The 20447-nt window shown below is 40.9% G+C and overlaps 1 protein-coding gene across 1 annotated transcript in view; it reads right to left on the bottom strand.

The window, feature by feature from the left end:
• PAWR (pro-apoptotic WT1 regulator) overlaps positions 1–20447 on the bottom strand; it is a 172496-nt gene that overhangs the window by 135180 nt on the left and 16869 nt on the right. The window contains exon 3 of the mRNA XM_029955448.1: positions 20–191. Within this exon, the coding sequence (XP_029811308.1) occupies positions 20–191 (172 nt within the window). The remainder of the gene's footprint in view (positions 1–19; positions 192–20447) is intronic.

Below are 20447 nucleotides of genomic sequence, written 5' to 3'. Positions count from 1 at the left end.
CCGCGCCCGCCGGTCCGACCGCACATTCCTGGGCTCGCGGCCTCGCGCCGGCGGGCCCTGCGGCGGCTCGGACTCCGGGCGGGACGGCCCTCCACGCCCTTCACCCCGCTCCTCTCCTCCGCCTCTCCGTTTCCCACCACTCTTCCTTTTAAGTACAAGACGTATTCTTCGAGGGAAAATTTCGAATGCTGCTGGCCGAGGGGGAAAATGCAATCAACTTGTGATGATTCAGGCCTGACTAGCCAGGATGGGAAAATAGTCGCGCGTCACTTTTCCTGGTCGCTGCCTACTTTTCAGATGTACTAGAGCAGGAAAAAAAATTGAAAGAAACCTAAACCCTTCCTTCGGAGAAAAGTCTGTGGTCTCTGGGTGGAAGGGTCGGCTGAAAGAAGGAGGGGCTTAAATTATCAGCGAATTGTCAAGGGTTTACTACTATCTTAGGCTTGCGGGAGAAAACTAAAAGCTCATTTTGACAGTGTATTGCGTTGGCATCCCATTCCTATTTGGAATTCTCCTTTTAGCCCTGTCTCTACACCTCTTCTTTACAGAGTGAATTTAGCAGCAAAGCTCCCTACCCAGATATGAAAGCTGCGTTGATGCTCATTTCACGTGGGCTGGGGAGGTGATTGCCTCTTGTTTCTGATTTTTTTTTAAACATACCAGACAGTATATCTTATCCTCAGATGCAAGTCATTTAACATTTCTGGAACAAGGCTGTGTGGACTGCCACTGTCCCACACCTGAACGGACAGACCTCTTGCTACGTACAGGTGGTGCCAGGGCACATCATTGTCACAGGCTACAAATGCTTGGTCACCATTTTGTAAAAAAAAAAAAAAAAAAGTAGGCGAGCCCTGAGTCACACTCTTACCTAACAGAAATCTTTATTCCTACTTAGTATTGCTCCTTTGTCCAGGTGGCATATGGTGGGTGGGCAATCAGTGTATGCCTGCCCTAAGAATAAGATCGGGAGAAAGTGATTCACATGCTATTTATTTCTCAGAGGCAAAGTCACACAGTTCTGGTCTTTGGTCTGGCTTTGGGGGTGAAACGTGTGCATAACAGGGAGAGAGCTCTGGAAAAATCCTTAGAAAATCAAAGGGCTTCCTTGAGAATTGATTGCAAAGGCAGAACCTAGCTGGTACCAACCTGGGTATGCCACGTGATACTCCTCAGTTACAGATTCACTACAGTATTTTGTTTTCTGAGTCTTAAGAGGGTAGGAGAATCAGGCAATAAACAGGTTCACATTAATATGCTTTATAACTTACCAAAGGATTTCCACCTGGAAGGGCTGCTGGGTACAGTGGAAAGAAGATACAGTGTGCCTGAACATAAATGCCTAAGTAGCTGAGAGATCTTGGATGTGGCTACTCCTGACTCCTGTGGCTTTGGGCAAGTTGCTTAACTTTTTTGCCTCTGTTTACTTACATATAAAATGGGGATAATGATACCTCCTACATTGTGAGAGTGTTGTGAAGGTGCCTGAGATCCTTGGATAAAAGGTAGTATATGAGTCTGAGAGTAGTTATTATTAGTCTATAACGTGCCCTAGGAACCATGGATCAAAGAGATTATTGAGGTACAAAGCACTGTGTATTATTATTGTTATCATTTATTATACCTTTTGTCTTTACCTTACCATTCTCACTTCCAAAGATGTATTTTACAGCCAGACTGCTTTCAGCATCGCACCAAGATATTTAGCTGAGTCAGTCCTAAATTGCAAAATGTTTGCATATCATCAATCTTTATGTTTAGCATTCTGATGAAATGATCCTCAAAGACTCAGAGCTTGGTTTCCCAACTGTGGCACTACTGCCATTTAGGAATGGATAATTCTTCAGGGTTTGTCCTCTCCATTGCAGGATGCTTAGCAGCATTCTTGGCTTGCATCCACTAGATACCAATAGTTAGTTGCCCCCCACCCCGAGTTGTAACTTTGCCAAATGTTGCCTGCAGGGAGAAAATCTGCCCCAGTTGAGAACTTCTGTGGTGGCCCTAAAATAACTAATTTTGGTGATACACTCACCCTTAATAATAAAGGGAAATATGATGATACTAACAAATAAAAAGATCCATTTTAATATGTTAGAATGAAACTTACTCTAAATGTTAAGTCTTACTTAATGTCTTCCAGAGAGTGGATTACCTGTGATGTGAAATAGTTTTTTATATGTATTGAAATAATTAATAGAATATTGAGCTGTTGTGCCTTCAATGCAAATATTTCTGGAACATATGCAATTCACCCTCTAAAATCAAAATTTTACATGTACATAGTCTTAAAAGTTAAATACTTTAGTTTTGTAAGAATTATAAGAAAAGATAGCAATCCTTTACTTAACCTTCCTATTCCCAAAACCATAGCCAAAATTTTGAATTATTATATTCATTTATGCTAATATGAATCTTTATATTTATTTTTTAATGTGTTTATTTTGAGAGAAAGTGAATGTGGGGTGGGGTGGGGGGACAGAGAGAGGCAGAGAGAATCCCAAGCAGGCTCAGCAATGTCAGCACAGAGCCCAGAGTTGGGCTCAGTCTCACAAACCATGAGATCATGACCTGAGCTGAAATCAAGAGTCAAAAGCTTAATCCAGGTGCCCCTTTCATATTTATTTTAATGCCTTTGTCAGCTATTTTATTTTTTTATTTCTTCATTTTTAGACATACTTTGTTGACTTCCTAATACAGAAAAAGAAAATTTAACTCTCTTATAGCTAACTACACATACACTTTTCTTACTCCTAAACTCCTGGTATATTTATATCATAATTTTATTAAATAAACATTTAGTGTTTAATAAAATAAATGTTAATGCACAGCTGAGCCATGCAGTATACTAAGACTGCATTTTTTACAACTTTTTTCTAGTTACACAATTGTTTCTTTTCCCTTCTCAGTGAAAACTTGCCATTTTAAAAGTCATTTTATCATATATACCAGTCACAAATTGAAACCCAAACTTTCCTCCAGCTGGTGCAATTAATCACACCAGGCAATCTATCAGTTCTATTTCTCTTTTTCTTGGTGACATCTCTCCTGGAGCCCTCCATCCCCTGCTTGATATGGATTTATAATTTATTATAAATAATAATGTATAATTTATAATGGATTTATAATTTACCTTTCCACTCAATCGTTTGGTGGGCATGGAACTCTAGGTTAGAGATCACTTTTCTTCATAATTTCAGTTTTCAAAGCTGATGTTGAAAAAAATCAATGATATTCTGATTCCTTTATATTTTCTCTCTGGAAGTTTCTAGAACTTCTTTTTTTTAATTTTTTTTTTTAAATTTATGTTTGATACAGAGAGAGACAGAGCATGAGAGGGGGAGGGGCAGAGAAAGAAGGAGACACAGAACTGGAAGCAGGCTCCAGGCTCTGAGCTAGCTGTCAGCACAGAGCCCGACACGGGACTCGAACCCACGAACGTGAGATGTGACCTGAGCCGAAGTCGGAGGCTTAACCAACTGAGCCACCCAGGCACCCCTCTAGAACTTCTTATCCAGTTCTTCTGGAATATCTTGAAAATTTGCCCTGATATAGTCTTTTTTCATTATTTTATTAGGGACTCGGTAGGCCCTTTCAGTCTGCCATCGGCCCTTTAGTTGGGAAATTTTTTTGTCCTATACCTTTGGTAATTCTCTTCAGTTTTCTCAGTTCTCTCTAGAGCTCTATTAAATAGATGTTGGAGTTCTAAACATTCTCTAGTAAATGTTTAATCTTTTCTTTCCCAGTTTCCATCTCTTTGGCATGATATTGTATTTTTCCACCATTTTTTTGTAAGATATGTTTCTTAGTCTCCAAATGTCCTTTTTCCCTATCATCCTGTTCTTGTGTCATAGATTCACCATCTTTTCTCTCCCTAAGGAAATCGCTCTAAATTTTCTTCTGCAGGTCCTCAACTGGGTCTTTTATCTATATGTTTCTTTTTTTGCTTTTTGATTGTTTTAGTCTTCATCTCTTGAGTTAGAGGATTTCCTCATCTGTCTGCTCTTCATTCATATTTCAGACAGAAGTACTGAAAAGCTGACTGGATGCTCTTTTGTGACAAGACGGAGCTTGTTGACTAAAGGTCCTCATTTAGGAGGCTGATGTTTGGACCCAGGCGCTCTGTGGAGACACGGATCAAATGTCAGCATCTACGGGGCTCTCCTGGCCAGATCAGTTTCCCTGAAACTGTGTTTCTGCCTGTTACCAGTTGTCAGCCCTTCCCAGTGCCAAGCAGGGAGAGAGAACTGGGAAGTCTCATTACTCGATATGCAGGTTTTACCCCATACCTATGCCCAGTGTACTCAAGTTCAGTACCTTTGTAATTCAACCACTACAGAGTGGAAACTTCCAGTCCTCTACCAGAATCAGCAGAGACAGCCTCCTCGCTGCTAGGCCTTACAGAAGGGACTTGAGGGTCTACCTGTTCCTTATGTGGATTTTCAACTAATTCTTATCTTTTCACCACCTCCTTTTGCTTTCAGAAGTACATGCTTCTGCCTCCAATTTCTGAGCTTTCTTCCAGACAAAAACGGATACTTCTTGTTGTCTTTGTCTCTTGCTGGTGGTTAGAAATCACCTTGCTCTGCTCTGCTAATGTCTGTTTTCCAGCTTCCATCTTCCCACCTTTTGTTCTCATCTCCCATCCTCTTTGTTGTGACTGATTCATTACTTTACTTTTGTTGTAGTGAAATTACTTGAGGGAAAAGAGGTAAACACATGTGTTCAGCCTGCTATGTTTAACAGGAAGCCTAATCTATCCATTTAGCAGATTTCCAGATACTTTGAAATCTAATCTGCAATGAGGTCAGAGACTTCTGCATCTCCTTATCGAATTACATCATAAGTTCCTATTGATTGACACTATTAGAAAGAACTCTTTGAGATGTATTTTTGTGGGCTGTTTATAAAGATGTGCCCATTATATTACTTAGTGTTCCTATTATTTAAAAAACTAGCAAAAATGTCTGACATTAATATGAAAATAGTTTTATGGTTTTATAATGGCGTTGTACAGTGACAGACTGTAGTTACCCTTGTAGTGAGCACAACATAAAATATAACATTGTTGATGACTACATTGTACACCTGAAACTAATGTAACGTTATGTGTCAAAAACGCTTCAATAAATAAATAAATAAAAATTTAAAATAAAATGATGGTATCAGACAGAGCCTCTCACACAGGGCGTCATAACTGAGTTAGTGGGCTGTTGGAGTTTTTTTAAAAAAGAAAGAAAAAGAAAAACCTTAGAGAAAGCCCTCCTTGTAAAGGAGTTTGTTGTTTGGTGACTTGTTGGTCTCGGTTGTGTGTGCGAGAGGGCGCTCTCAGGGTGCGAAGTTCTTACCCTGTAGTTGGCTGAGTCAAAAAAGCATGAAAAACAATTTTATAAAAAGGTATTTAAAGATATAGAGTAGGAAAATAAATAAATAAGGATATGGAGTAGGGTTTATCCAGTTAAAATGCAAGAACTAGTTTACATAACCAAATACATACTCTAATTTCATTCTGTGGAAGAAAAGAAAGAATAGTTACATATTCCTTTTGTTACTGGTTTGTGGGGGGCTTTAAACCATAGTAAAACTATGTGTCATATAGCTAGTGAGTTTTCCCTTTTTCAACTGACTGCTGCTAATCTCAGGCCAGACTCTTGGCCTCTCCAGAGAAAATCTAGGTTTTGTGGTACCCGAAGCTTACATAACTTAGGGAACCTTCTATAAGAAAAAGAATTTGTGTTTGGCCTTAGCCCCATCTTCTTGGAAACCCCCATGCCATGAGAGCCAAGTGGAGGAAGAAACATGCGCAGGCCTAAGTATAAAAGAAGAAAGTGGAGGGGCGTCTGGGTGACTCAGTCGGTTAAGCGTTCAACTTCTGCTCCAGTCTTGATCTCACTGCTGATGGGTTTGAGCCCCACATCAGGTTCTGTGCTGACAGCTCAGAGCCTGGAGCCTGGTTTGGATTCTGTGTGTCTCTTTTTCTGCCCCTTCCGTACTTGTTTTCTCCCTCCCTCCCTCTCTCTGTCTAAAAAATAAACATTAAAAAAACATAGAATAACATTTAAGAAAAAAAAAGAAGAAGAAAGTTGAGGCAGAGGTCCAAGTAAACGCCTAGCTCATGCACCCATGGAGCCACAGCAGCAGAAATAAGGGAAGCCAGACTTCAGGGAGGCTACTACCAATTATTGGACTGCATGCCTACTCTCTAGAGCTTGGTTGAATGGATCTAGAATATTCATCACCATCTGATTGAAAGACCACCTGTAAGCGAACTGCCTTGCTCATACCAAAACCTTCCCTTTTGGTCCTTTGCCCTGGACCTGTGACTTTTGGGACTGATTTTGTTTTCATTTGTGGATGAATGTATCGTGTACAATAAATCAACTCTTCTGCTGTTTTAGCTGAAGAAAAAACAAAAGAATGAGTAAGAAAATATTTAGGATAAGCAAGAAATTTTAAAAATTATAAGTTTGAACAAATTGAAAAATGTCATAAACATTGCAAAAATCCAGAAAAGCAGCTTAAATTATTCATTAATATTCACATATTTCTATAAACTATTTTATCTTCATTTTTTAAAATGTTTATTTATTTTGAGTGAGAGAAGAGCCAGGGAGGGGCAGAGAGACAGAGACAGAGAGGGAGAGAAGGAGAGAGAGAGAGAGAGAGAGAGAGAGAGAGAGAGAGAGAATGAATCCCAAGCAGACTCCATGCTGTGACAGTGCAGGATTGGATCTCACAGACAGTGAGATCATGAACCTGAACCTAAGCTGAAATCAAGAGTTGGACACTTAGGCAACTGAGCCACCCAGGCGCCCCTGGTCTGCATTTTTTATAATTGATTTCATTATTATTTACTGATGCCTGAAATAGGTGACCACGCAAAGATGTATCTTCTATTTGCAGCACAAACATATAGATTAATGTACCACAGAGAGAGAAACCCTAATACATTCTGTTTCATATTATTCCCATCAAAAGGAAAATAATGTATGGGGCATTTATAACTTTATAGCTTGTCTTACAGAATATATTACTAATAGGAAAGAAACTTCTGTTTGACCAGACCTGCCAGAGCCTTGAAGAAGCAACCTCCTTGTCGTGGTCAGTGGCCAGCTTCCCAGCAACTCTGACTCCCTGAGGATCTTCGCTCCTGGCCTTCTCCTATTTATGTCAGTTCTTAGTGATAACATGCAAAGATAATCTGCCCAGTTTCCTGAGCACTTTCACTTCCTATCATCATTTCCTCTTTACCCCTCTTTAGTCAGACATCTCCAATGTCAGTCTCTTAACTTCATCATCACTGGCTAGTACACCTCCAGATTCTCAGTTGAAATATCCCATTTTCTTTTTTTATTTTTTTTTTAATGTTTATTTTTAAGAGAGAGAGAGAGAGAGAGACACAGTGTGAGCAGGGTGGGGGTCAGAGAAAGAGGGAGACAGAATGCAAAGCAGGCTCCAGGCTCTGAGCTGTCAGCACACAGCCTGACGCAGGGCTCAAACCCACGAACTGTGAGATCATGACCAGAGCTGAAGTCGGCCACTTAACCAACTGAGCCACCTAGGTGCCCCGAAACACCCCATTTTCTGACCACTATCTCCTACTCCTCCAGCACACTTCCTCCTGGTACGCCCACTCTAACCATTTTTTGTGCTATCAATCCTACCAATTTTTCATTGTCATTCTTTTTCATGTTCTAACTTCCTTACTCAGCTTACATTTCTAAAATGTATTGTTATTAATCTCCTCTGTGCCTGCATCTGCTCAGCTAAATACGCATAATTAAAAACAGCAGTGGTGGGGCACCTGGGTGGCTCAGTCACTTGAGCCTCTGACTTTAGCTCAGGTCATGATTTCATGGTTCCTGAGTTAGAACCCCAAGTCAGGCTCTCTGCTGTCAACACAGAGCCTGCTTCAGATCCTCTGTCCCCCTCTCTCTCTGCCCCTCCCCTGCTCAAGCGCTTTCTTTCAAAAGTAAATAAACATTAAAAAAATGGGGCACCTGGGTGGTTCAGTCAGTTTAGCGTCCAACTTCTGGGACTGTGTACCTCCCTCTCTCTCTGCCCCTCCCCCATTCATACTCTGTCTCGCTCTTTCTCTCATAAATAAATGTTGAAAAAAAAATTAATAAAAAAAACCCATAGAGCATGCTTTCTAATTCTACTTTAAGCGAAGGACTTTACAATCAAAGAAAGACAAATGTCATAGGACTTCACTCATGGGGAATTTAAGATACAAAATAGATGAACATAAGGGAAGGGAAGCAAAGGTAATATAAAAACAGGGAGGGGAACAAAACATAAGAGACTTTTAAATATGGAGAACACCACTGAGAGTTGTTGGAGGGGTTTTGAGTGGGGTGGTTGGGTTAGATGGGCAAGGGGCATTAAGGAGGGCACTTAACTGGGATGAGCACTGTGTGTTACATGTAGGGGATGAGTCACTGGATTCTACTCCTGAAATCATTATTGCACTATATGCTAACTAACTTGGATGTATAAATACAAACATACATAATTACATGACTGTGGTCTCAGCTGGACAGTCCATCCTGTCTGGCAATCCAGCAATCTTGCAATCCTAATAAACGTGCTCTCCTGTGCTCCGAAATGCCTAGCTCACATCAGTCCCTTAAACCTCCCAGGCTTCATCCCGCACTTGCTCTCAGTTGATGATCTTGCCACCATATTCACTGACTGAGGTAGAACTGATTACAGTGGAACTCCTCTTCCACAGACCGCTCTGCCCACTTTCCTATATCTGGATTGACTCTGTGCCTTCTTACTTTTATTTTTCTTTCTTTTTTATTTTAGAAAGAGAGAGAGCACACAGCAGAGGAGTGGCAGAGGGAGTGAGAGAGAGAATCATAAGCAGGAGCCTGAAGTGGGGCTCCATCTCAGGAGACCATGGCCTGAGCCAAGATCCAGAGTCAGATGCTCAACCAGCAAGGCAGCCGGGCGCCCCTGCCTTCCTACTTTTAGATGAAGTTCTCTACCCCACCTAAAAGCGGTCCTGTCACTTGTGCCTTTCCCGCTCAAGGGCTTTGTACCTGCCCTTATACTCTCCCCTCCTGCATAATCAGTTTTTCCTTCTCCATTAGATCATTCCCTTCTACATATAACTGAACTCTAATAATCTCTTCTGTATTACTTTCCTACCACCCTAGCAAACTGCCACAGACTCAGCACCTTAAACAATACAGCTTTATTATTGTATAGTTCCTAGAAGCCCCACCTGGGTCTCACTGACCAAAATTGAGGGGACTGGCAGGGCTACATTCCTTTCAGGAGGCTTTCTGGAAGAATCTATTTCCTTGCCCTTTCCAACCTTTAGAAACTCCCACATTCCTTGGCTTCAGGTCCGCTTCGCCTATCTTGAAAATAAGCAATGTTGTATTTCTCTGTGCCTTTCTTTCATAATCACAAATCCCTATGATTCTCTTTTCTGTCTCCCTTTTCCACTTTTAAGGATCCTATGATTGCATTGGAAGCACTTGTATATTCCAGGATAATCTATTTTGTTTATTTATTTAAGAAAAACTTTTTTAACATTATTCATTTTTGAGAGACAGCGTGATTGGGAGAAGGGCAGAGAGAAAGAGGGAGACACAGAATCTGAAAGTAGGCTCCAGACTCAGAGCTGTCAGCACAGAGCCTGAAGCAGGGCTTGAACCCAGGGACTGTGAGATCATAACCTGAGCTGAAGTAGGACACTTAACCAACTGAGCCACCCAGGCACTCCATAGGATAATCTATTTTAAAGTCAGTTGATTAGCTGATAGGTGATTAGCTATCTTCAACCTTAATACTCTTTTGCTATAACTTAATATATTCACAGGTTCTAGGGATTAGGACCTAGGAACTCTTTGGGTACCATTATTTTTTTTTTTAAGTTTATTTATTGGCTTGGAGAGAAAGAGGAGAGAGAAAGAGCATGAGCAGAGTCAGTGGGGAGACGTGGAGACAGTGAGCAAGACGCCCAAGCAGGCTCCTGGCTGTCAGCACAAGAGCCTGCCATGGATTTGATCTCCCCAACTGTGAGATTATGACCTGAGCAATAATCAAGAGTCATACCTTAACCCACTAAGCCACCCAGCTACCTCCAGGGGGCCATTGTTCTGACTACCACACCCTCTTAGAGCAAGAAAAGTTCCCTTGACTCTGGAATCTAATCTGGTCAGTCTCATTTCTCTTTCAGTGTTTAGTCAAAATTCCTGAAGGGGTCATCTTTACTCATTGTTGCAGTCTTGTGAGTCTGGGTCATTAACCTGTGGGGTCTGTGCTAATTCCAAGTACTTAGTGTTATAACTGAATTGTAGAACATCCAGTTGGTATTCAAAGAGTGGAAAAACTGGTTAGTGTGAGAGACCCCTGCCCCCCAACGTTTGGTGTCAGAACTACTGAGAGTAAAAGAGCACACTATTTCCCCTTTTATCTGGTTAAGTTGAAGATGTGATTTCCTGACAATCCAGTGATTGTTCTCTTAGGTACCTGCCCTAGAGAAACTCTGACATGAACTCAGGGACACACAGATATAAATGTTTATTCACTGCAGCACCTATTAAAATAGTGAAAAAATGGAAATGAACCTGTAGTTAGCAGGAGGGTGGATATATAAGTTGATAAAAAAAAGTTTATTAGTGCAATGGAACATTTATAACACCTCAGAAATATCTTTTAAAACAGATTCAGGGGCGCCTGGGTGGCTCATTTGGATGAGCATCCAACTCTTGATTTGGGCTCAGGTCATGATCTCGTGGTGAGTTGGAACCCCACGTCCGGTTCTGTGCTGACATTGCAGAACCTGCTTGGGATTCTTTCCTTTTCCTCTCTGCCTTTCACCCACTCTCTCTGCCTCTCTCTCTCTTTCTCTCTCAAAAATAAAATAAATGAATTAAAACTAGTTTCAGGGGTGCCTGGGTGACTAAGTCAGTTAAGTGTCTGACTCTTGATTTTGGTCCAGGTCATGATTTCACAGTGGTGGGGTCCATGCCGAGCATGGGGCCTGCTTAAAATTCTCTGTCTCTCTCTTTCTGCCTGTCTCCCTTGCTCGCTCTCTCACTCTCTCAAGTTAAAAAAATAATTTAAAAAAGTTTCAAATGAATATGTAAAGTACACTAGTCATATAAATTTCTAAAATGTACAATAAGAAGTAAATGTCTGTACATATTTGACAAATACATACAGTAAAACCTTGGTTTGTGAGCATAATTCATTCCAGAAACATGCTTACAATCCAAAGCACTTGTGTATCAAAGTGAATTTTCCCATAAGAAATAATTGAAGCTGGGTGCCTGAGTGTCCGACTTCGGCTCAGGCCATGATCTCACAGTCTATAGGTTCGAGCCCCGCATCGGGCTCTGTGCTGACAGCTCAGAGCCTGGAGCCTTTTTCGGATTCTGTGTCTCCCTCTCTCTATGCCCCTCCCCCACTCGTGCTTTGTTTCTCTCTGTTTCAATAATAAATAAACATAAAAAAGAGAAATGACTGAAGCTCGGACGATTCCTTCCACAACCCAAAAATATTCAAATAAAAATGATTACAATTCTATAATATAACACAAAATAATAAAATGCAAAATATAAAGAAAAATAAACAAATTAGACTTCACTTACCTTAAAAAGCTTCATGGCGGGGCGCCTGGGTGGCTCAGTCAGTTGAGCCTCTGGCTTCAGCTCAGATCATGATCTCGCTGTTCTTGGGGTTGAGCCCAGCGTCGGGCTCTGTGCTGACAGCTCAGAGCCTGGAGCCTGCTTCACACTGACTCTCCCCTGCTCATACTGTCTCTCTCAAAAAAATAATAAAACATTAGGAAAACAAATTTAAAGCTTCATAGCTGGTGTGAGGGAGACAAGAGAGGAGGGTTATGGGGTAGGGCTACTTTCACTACCACTAATGGAAACAATGCTATCTATTGGCTCAATGGAATCTTTTCTTTTCATGCAACTTTAACAAGTTAATGACCTTGCTTTTGACTCCTTTTGAGGATTTTGCAGAAAAGTGACACTGCATTGTGGTTAAACAAATTCATCACATGCACTGCTACAGCCTTATCTGAGTGCTGCTTTTCTCCAAATTTTGCACTGGTTCCCACGTTTTACACATCTTTCTAATCTCATTTGAAGTCAGGGATTTCTCTGCCTTTTTCTCTTTGTCCTCCGCAGACAAAATGCCCATGTACACTTACCTCATTGATGTTTCTTAATGATTTCCTTCTCACTGTCTACAGTAATCATCTCCTTCTCACTGCCTTTCTTTTCAACCTTTTTCTGCATGGGGGCCATTGTACACACTCGCATGGATGTTGACTACAGTATTAATAAGCTTGTCGTATACTGTATTTAGTATAACTGGCAATAAGACAGCAGAAGAAAGAGTCTATATCTGCAGGCAGCCTGACCTAGAATGAAGCAAAGCATTCCTAAGCTTACTCTTGTATGGAAAAGCAGAGGACTGTCCATAGGTGCTTTGAAGTGACAAAAAATATAGGAGTGCCAGTTGTGGGCACTTTCCAACATTCTGAAAAATCATTGATTTCTGCCAAACACCACAGCCTGAGACTGAGCATCTGAGCATGGGAGACAATCACCCACAATCCTGCAGTGAGAGAGAAAGAACTATTGGCTCAGTTGTGCTTATGTGACATTCGGCCCCACGTACTACTCACATTGCAAGGCATCACTCATTTAGCAAGTTAAAATCTATTAGAAATGTTTGCTCATCTTGTGGAACACTCGCAGAACAAGTTACTCGCAATCCAAGGTTTCACTGTACTTTTGTAATATAAACACAACACACCAAATTCAGTTCATTAGTTTCTTCTGAGGACAGATGGAAGGAATAGGTAGAGGAACTGTAATTTGCTTTATTTACGTTTTATTTCTTTAAAAATAAAAAATCTAAGATAAAGCTCAAAGTCATAAACACTTGTTAAATTTAAGTGGGGGTAGTAGGCTCTTTGTTATCCATTTTCTCTATTTTCATCATATGTTTAAAATATGCTAGAATTTAAAGTAATTTGGGGGATGCTAGAATTTAAAGTGACTAGGTGACTAAGCATCTGACTTTGGCTCATGTCATGATCTGACAGCTTCTAAGCTCAAGTCTCACATTGGGCTCCGTGCTGTCAGCACAGAGCCTGCTTCAGATTCTCCCTCTCTCTCTCTCTCTCTCTCTCTCTCTCTCTCTCTCTCTCAATCTCTCTCTTACTCTCTGTTCCTCCCTTGCACCTTCTCTCTCTCTCTCAAAATTAAACATTAAAAATAAATCAATAAAGTAATTTTAAAAGGAAAATGCCTGGACTTGGATAAATTATTTCATAAGAAAATGCTTCATTTTAAAAGGCCAAAACTTAAACAAAATTGCACTTGCACATCAGGTCTTGGGGCAACCTTAAAACATCCCTATTTTTTTATACTAAGCAAAAAAAGACACAGATTTGTAGAAAACTCAGTGAAGCCATGTATCCTGGAAATATTTGAAATGGTTTATTGCTTGGGGCAAAGGAAGAAAACTGAAGGCACACACATCTCAAAAGTCACGTCCCTTTCAGAATCACTGATCTTTCTTCTAATATCTGGACACAGGTCCCTAAACTGGCTCCTAAGCCCCTTTCCTTCAATAGGCAGACAACTGCATGAACCTGCTGATGCCTCTTATTTCAAGCAGCTCTTTGTCCTCATCCTTTATTTGCACACTGGTACCACTCAGGGAATGATCCCCTTTTGGAAACTTCACGAACCATCATCATTTTCCAAATGGTGAAAAAATATCTTTGTCAAGGAAAACTTTCTGTGGACAGAGAGTTTGGTTCTCTGGACTCAGTAACATACCTGGTTGGGTGGCTTTGCTGAAGGCGCTCCATGCGTTGCCATGACTCACGGCCCTTAGCATCAACAGGGATTGATCTGTGCCAGCAGTTCTCAAAGGAATGCTGTTTACTGCTGTGAGAGTCATCAGGTCTGTCTATTAGAGCCTGGTCCTGCCCTCAGCCTTTTCAAGAAATTTTGACTAGAAAAGAGATCAGCGTAGGAAGCTATTCCCTATTATACCTAGTTGACTAACTTTCCAAAGAATACATCTTAAAGTATGTGATTGAACTTCATGCTTAAGATGTACGTGTACTCTAAAGAGAGAAGACAGACATAGAGAGAAACAGAAAGAGAGAAAAGGAGAGAGAGATAAGACTCTTCAGAACAGCTTAATTGAGATGGGTTCATTCCTGGTTGTGTTACATAGATATTTTTGACCATGAGATTAAAGCAAAAGTTTTTTAAGTTTATTTATTTGAGAGAGAGAGAGAGAGAGAGACAGAGGCAGAAGGGCAGAGAGAGAGAATCCCAAGCAGGCTCCATGATTAGCACAGAGCCTGACGTGGTGCTTGATCACATGACTTGGAGATCATGATCTGAGCTGATAGCAAGTCAGACACTTACCCAACTGAGCCACCCAGATTCCCCTAAAACAAATATTTTGATTTAAGGTTCTACACAGGGCATTATGGATACTGCTACAAAGAACCCACCAACTCTTATGACTCCTTGCCATTTCATGAAGTGAAGATAGAATGCAAGCAACAATGTAAACTTTTCGGTGAGGATAAGGACTTTCTGTGGTCTAAAGCCCATTGGGAAAGTCTTATTAATTTCTCTACAAGCAGAAATTTTCAAGACCCCCCCAAATCACAGAATTCTTTTGAATGTTGCTTCTGCTCAGATGACTTTAAAATTAAACCACGAACTGGGACGCTTGGTTGGCTCAGTTGGTTGAGTGTCCCCACTCTTGGTTTCAGCTCAGGTCATGATCTCACGGTTAGTGAGTTTGAGCCTGTGTGGGGGTGCTGGGCTGAGGGCACAGAGCCTGCTTGGGATTCTCCCTCTCCCTCTCTGTCTGCCGCCACCGTGCTTGAGCACTCTTTCTCTCTTTCAAAAACAAATAAGTAAACTTACGAAAAATGGAAACATGAATTTATCATCCTTTTTGGCCCACAGAAAGCTTCAGTGATATGCCTAACAAAAGATGGTTCCATTGATTTACAGTGGTGATGATGAACCATGAATTCAACTTAGTCTTGGGGTATGTTCTTCGACCAATATGAGCCAATGTTTTCAGTATTTATTGCCATTAAAAAAAAATGGAAATCAAGTGGATGACATGTGTGACATAACCCAACTTATTTTTTTGATATAACCTAACTTATTCATATCAAAAGCATCCTTTCACTGGAATTTACTATTTTTTTAATGTTTATTTATTTTTTGAAAGACAGAGAGTGAGCGGGGGAGGGGCAGAGAGCAGAGACACAAAATCTGAAGCAGGCTCCAGGCTCTAAGCTGTCAGCACAGAGCCCGACATGGGGCTCAAACCCATGAACCACGAGATCATGACCTGAGCTGAAGTGGGCCACTTAACCGACTAAGCCACCCAGGTGCCCTGGAATTTACTATTGTGTAAAGTTAAGGTTGCCTTTTATTTTATTGGCATTCAAATAATGAAGACAATATTTTACATAATTGCATTTATAGCAGTAATTCATTAGTTTCTACACACTAGGGACTGTGCTATTACTTCATATATAAGGCCTAACAATTCTAAACAGTCCTATGAAGGAAGCACTAATATTCTTTTTCATGAATCAGAAAACTGAAGCATAGAGAGAATAAGTAATTTGTCCAGTGTCCACAGCTAGTATATGATAAAAACCAAATATTTCAGCACATACCTGTCTGATTCCAGAGCGCATCCTATATTATAGGGCAAAGGAATTAATTTTCAATGCTATAAAGTAAATTAAATGCAAACAGCCCACTTTCTGTGCATTTTTCTGTGTAAGATTTGTTTTAATTTCATTAAAATTTTAGGATTTCATAATCAATGATCCTTAGAGCTAAGAACAACTGAACTAGAGAAACTACAGAACTTGGGATGCCTGAGTAGCCCCTTCCCTCTCTGTCTTTGCATCATCGTGTCCGGCATACAGCAGGGGCTCTATGTATAAATATTTGTCAAGTGGCATGCAGGCAGTTGGCTGTCCTAAGGCTGCCCTGGAAGTAAGCTGACTGTCTCCAGCGCTTACTTGGGAGGTGGGACAATTCTGGTTAGAGAAGTGTTCCTTGGTGTATGGACCATGGCCAGCCTTTGATCCTCAGCTTTGCAGATTCAGAACTTTGATTTTATCAGCAATTAAATAGCATATTAATTTCCAACAACACATTCACACTAATGTAGCCTGATGTCTAAGCGCCAAACAACTCATTGATTTGCAATGAAAACTATGAAGGTCAGAAACACAGGAATGTTAAAGTCATCACTAACAGCATGTGTTCTCCAAGAAGGCCGACCTACATGAGAGTGAAAGCCTAACTAGAGGTTTACTTGGTAAATATGGAAAATGAACAATGGAGGTTAATTAGAGGAATCAGTGTTTATTGGCCTCTGGTAGGAGAGCCTGAGCATTCATCTCCACAAACAAGGAGAGTCTTGCCAAAATGAAGAGACCAGAATGGCTCTCCCCAGGACCTTTGCATTCCATCTCTTGTTTGTTAAGGAAGCTGCTAAATTGGCTGGTGATGGACACATTCTTTCTTTATATATGCTAATGTTTAATCTGGTTAAGGTCACCTTTTATTGGTGCGACCTCTTTCAGGTGAATTTGCATATCTCCACAAAATCCATTTATTGAACTTTTTAAAAGTTTAATTTTCCCTGGGGAATGTTATTGGTGGGCATTCTACTATACCTTGAGTGTGCTAATGACTAACATTCTCTAAGGCCAGTCAATAAAAGTCTTTGATCTTCCAATAGAAATTGCTTCTAATTTTAAAGTGACTATGCAAGCTACATGAAGAAAAGGATTGTGGTCATCCATGAACGTTTTGGGGGTGTGCCTACTGTGCATCAGGCTTGTTCCATGCAAGTTACTGTGTAAAGAACAATGTTGAACGACAGCTCTTGCGTTCAAGGAGCAGGCAGGTGTGTAAACATACATGGAAACAAAGATACCATAAAAGAGTAAAAAGACTAGTAAACAGGGCACCTGGCTGGCTCAGTCCAGAGAGCATGTGACTCTTGATCTCAGGGTTGTGAGTTCAAGCTCCATGTTGGGCATGGACCCTACTTCAAAATAAATAAATAAATAAATAAATAAATAAGTGAATAAACTTGTAAACAAAATAATGGTATTTAGTTCTAAGTAGAAATAAGAACAAATTGTTGTGGAAGCACAAACAAGGAGGAAATGGCTTCACCAAGAATGAATACGTTTTTTAAGTAGACGAGGGAGAAAAGTGCATCCCAACAGCTAGACCCACGTAAGGTAAAGCACAGACACGGCAGGTGCCCACAAGGAATGGAAGGCTGGGGCTGGAGACAGTGGAGATGGTGGGGACAGAGGCACAGGGAGGAGGCTGCTTGAGTCCTCAGGGCCAAAGGTGCCGGAGACATTTCCTCCCTCTCCAACATTCCTTCCCTCCTCCCTGGAACATTTGGCTCTCTATGTTTGCCTCTTGAGCCCTCTAGTTATTAATTGTCTGTAACTTTCAGAAGCTTTTGTTTTCCCAGGCTCATTCTTTAAATCAATAATTTTTTAAAATTGGGGAACCTGGCTGGCTCAGTCAGTAGAGCATGTGACTCTGGATCTCAGGGTCAGGAGTTTGAGTTCCATGTTGGGAGTAGAGATCACTTTAAATAACTACATAAATAAATAAAATAATTTTTAAGTTTATTTTTTTTTAATGTTTTTATTTTTTTTTTAATTTCTGATACAGAGAGACAGAGCAAGAGAGGGGGAGGGGCAGAGAGAGAAGAAGACACAGAATCAGAAGCAGGCTCCAGGCTCTGAGCTAGCTGTCAGCACAGAGCCTGACGCGGGGCTCAAACCCACGAACATGAGATCTGACCTGAGCCGAAGTCGGAGGCTTAACTGACTGAGCCACCCAGGTGCCCCTTAAGTTTATTTATTTATTTTGAGAGAAAGAGCAAGTGAGCAGGGGAGGGGCAGAGAGAGAGGGAGAGAGAGGATCACAAGCAGGCTCTGCACTAACAGATAAATATTTACATGGGGCTCCAACTCATAAACCCTGAGAACATGACCTGAGCTGAAGCGGAGAGTTGGATGCTTAACGGATTGAGCCACCCAGGTGCCCCACTGAGCCTCTTAGGCACCCAGTAATTTTTTTAAATGAGTTTTTTATTACATAATACATGTTTGTGGAATAGCATTCAAGAACTATAAGGGCAAAGTGTGAAAAATCTAGTTTCTTTTCCACCTATAATGGCTATCCACACAACTCTGCTCTCTGCTCCCAGAGACGGCCACTGGCCCCAGCTTCCTGCATATCCTTCCAGAAAGTCTCCAGATAGGCAAAAGTGTGTGTGTGTGTGTACACAAATGCATGGGTATGTGTGTATACGTTTGTATAAGTATATAATTTTTTACACCAAGAATAGAACATACTGCATTCTGCTTTCTTCATTTTATTTCTTTTATGTTTATTTTTGAGAGAGAGTGAGAGTATGTGCAGGGGAGGGGCAGAGAAAGAGGGAGACACAGAATCTGAAGCAGGCTCCAGGCTGTCAGCACAGAGCTCAAACTCACGAACCATGACATTATGATCTAGCTGAAGTCAGATGCTTAACCAACTGAAGCACCCAGGTGCCCCCTTTCTTCACTTTAAAATAGATTTTAGAGGTGCCTGGGTGACTCGGTTGAGCATCCAACTCTTGATTTTGGCTCAGGTCATGATCCCAGGGTTGAGGGATTGAGCCCTGAGTGGGGCTCCATGCTTAATGTGAAGCCTGCTTAAGATTCTCTCTTTCTCTCTCTCTCTCTTTCTCTCTCTCTCTCTCTCTCTCTCTCTCTGTGCCCCCTCCCCCACTCACGGGCATGTTCTCTTTCTAAAATAAAAAAAATTTTTTTTAATTAAAAAATTAAGAGCCAAATGGATTTTAGAGATCTTTCCAAATCTTCATTTTTTCATTCATTCATCTGACTAGTATTTATTCAGTGTCTGCCTTGTGCCACTCTTAGATGGTAAAGACATAGCAGCAGGCATAATCTGCCTTCACGAAACTTACACTCTAGTAGAGGGGAACGGGAAAGACAGACACCAAACAAGCAATGAAATCTGTACAGTATACCAGATGGTGATGAGTGCTATTCAGGAAAATAAATGCATAGATGCAGAGAGAGAGAGAGAGAGAGAGAGGAAGAGAGAGGATCCCAACCAGGCTCCACACTACACCATCAGCGCAAAGCCCCATTTGGGGTTTGAACCCACAAAGCCATGAGATCATGGCCTGAGCTGATACCTAGAGTCAAATGCTTTACCGACTGAGCCGCCCAGGCACCCTAAAAGTATAAATGTAAGCTAAGTTCCTAGAAGCAGAATTGCCATTTAAGGGTCTGTGTAGTTTTAATTTGAACAGATATTGCCTGATTACTTACTGAAAAGTACCAACTGACAGTTCTTTCAGCAGTGAATGGGAGTGCCACGCATTCATCAATCCTGTGATGTCGAGATTTGTCATATTTGCTTATCCGAGGAGAAAGCCATGAAATCTTTTTAGAAGTCAAATTTGCATTTGACTTTTTATGATTAAAGTTAAATGTCCCCTGGGTCTAAAGGCCTTTTTTATTTCTTGTAAACTATTCATGTCCTTTGCCAAATTTTCTATTGTGCATGTGAGGAGTAGGGTTAGTTGTCACTTTGTTTTGCTTCACTTCTGATTTGTAGAACTCTTTTTAGTAAAGAATTTACAGGCTTTGGGGATGTCGGCAGCAAATGTTTTACACAAATTGTCAGTTCTCTTTTGATTGTGTTCATAGTAAATGGCTTTTATAATGCAGAAAATTTTTACTATTCTATAGCCCAATTAAACTATCTTTTTATGGTTTCAGAAATTATTTTCTTTAATTTCCCGTTTTTTTCTAGTACTTTAACAGTTTGTTTTTTAAGTTTTAAATATTTGATTCATTTGGAATTCACAGTACATAAGGTGTGAGGAAGAGCTCCAGTTAATTTTTTTCCAACTGGTTACCCAGTTGCCCCAAAACCATTTATAGAATAACTCCATTTATAGAATAACTTGAGAGAGAGAGAGGAGACCGAGAATGAGCAGGGGAGGGGCAGAGAGAGAGGGAGACATGGAATCCAAAGCAGGCTCCAGGCTCTGGGCTGTCGGCACAGAGCCCCACGTGGAGCTCATGACCTGAGCTGAAGTCAGACGCTTAACCCACGGAGCTACCCAGGCGCCCTACTCCTCCGTTCTCCTTGACTTTTTTTTTAAGATTTTATTTTTTTTTTAAAGTAATCTTTACACCCAACATGGGGCTTAAATTTACAACCCAGAGATCAAGAGTCACATGTTCTACTGACTGAGTCAGCCAGGCATCCCTTCCTGACTTTTATTTTTATTTCTTGAGAGAGAGAGAGAGAGAGAGAGAGAGAGAGAGA

This window comes from Suricata suricatta, chromosome 10, assembly GCF_006229205.1.
Source record: "Suricata suricatta isolate VVHF042 chromosome 10, meerkat_22Aug2017_6uvM2_HiC, whole genome shotgun sequence".
Classification (NCBI taxonomy): domain Eukaryota; kingdom Metazoa; phylum Chordata; class Mammalia; order Carnivora; family Herpestidae; genus Suricata; species Suricata suricatta.
This window is presented reverse-complemented; position numbering and strand designations above follow the sequence as displayed.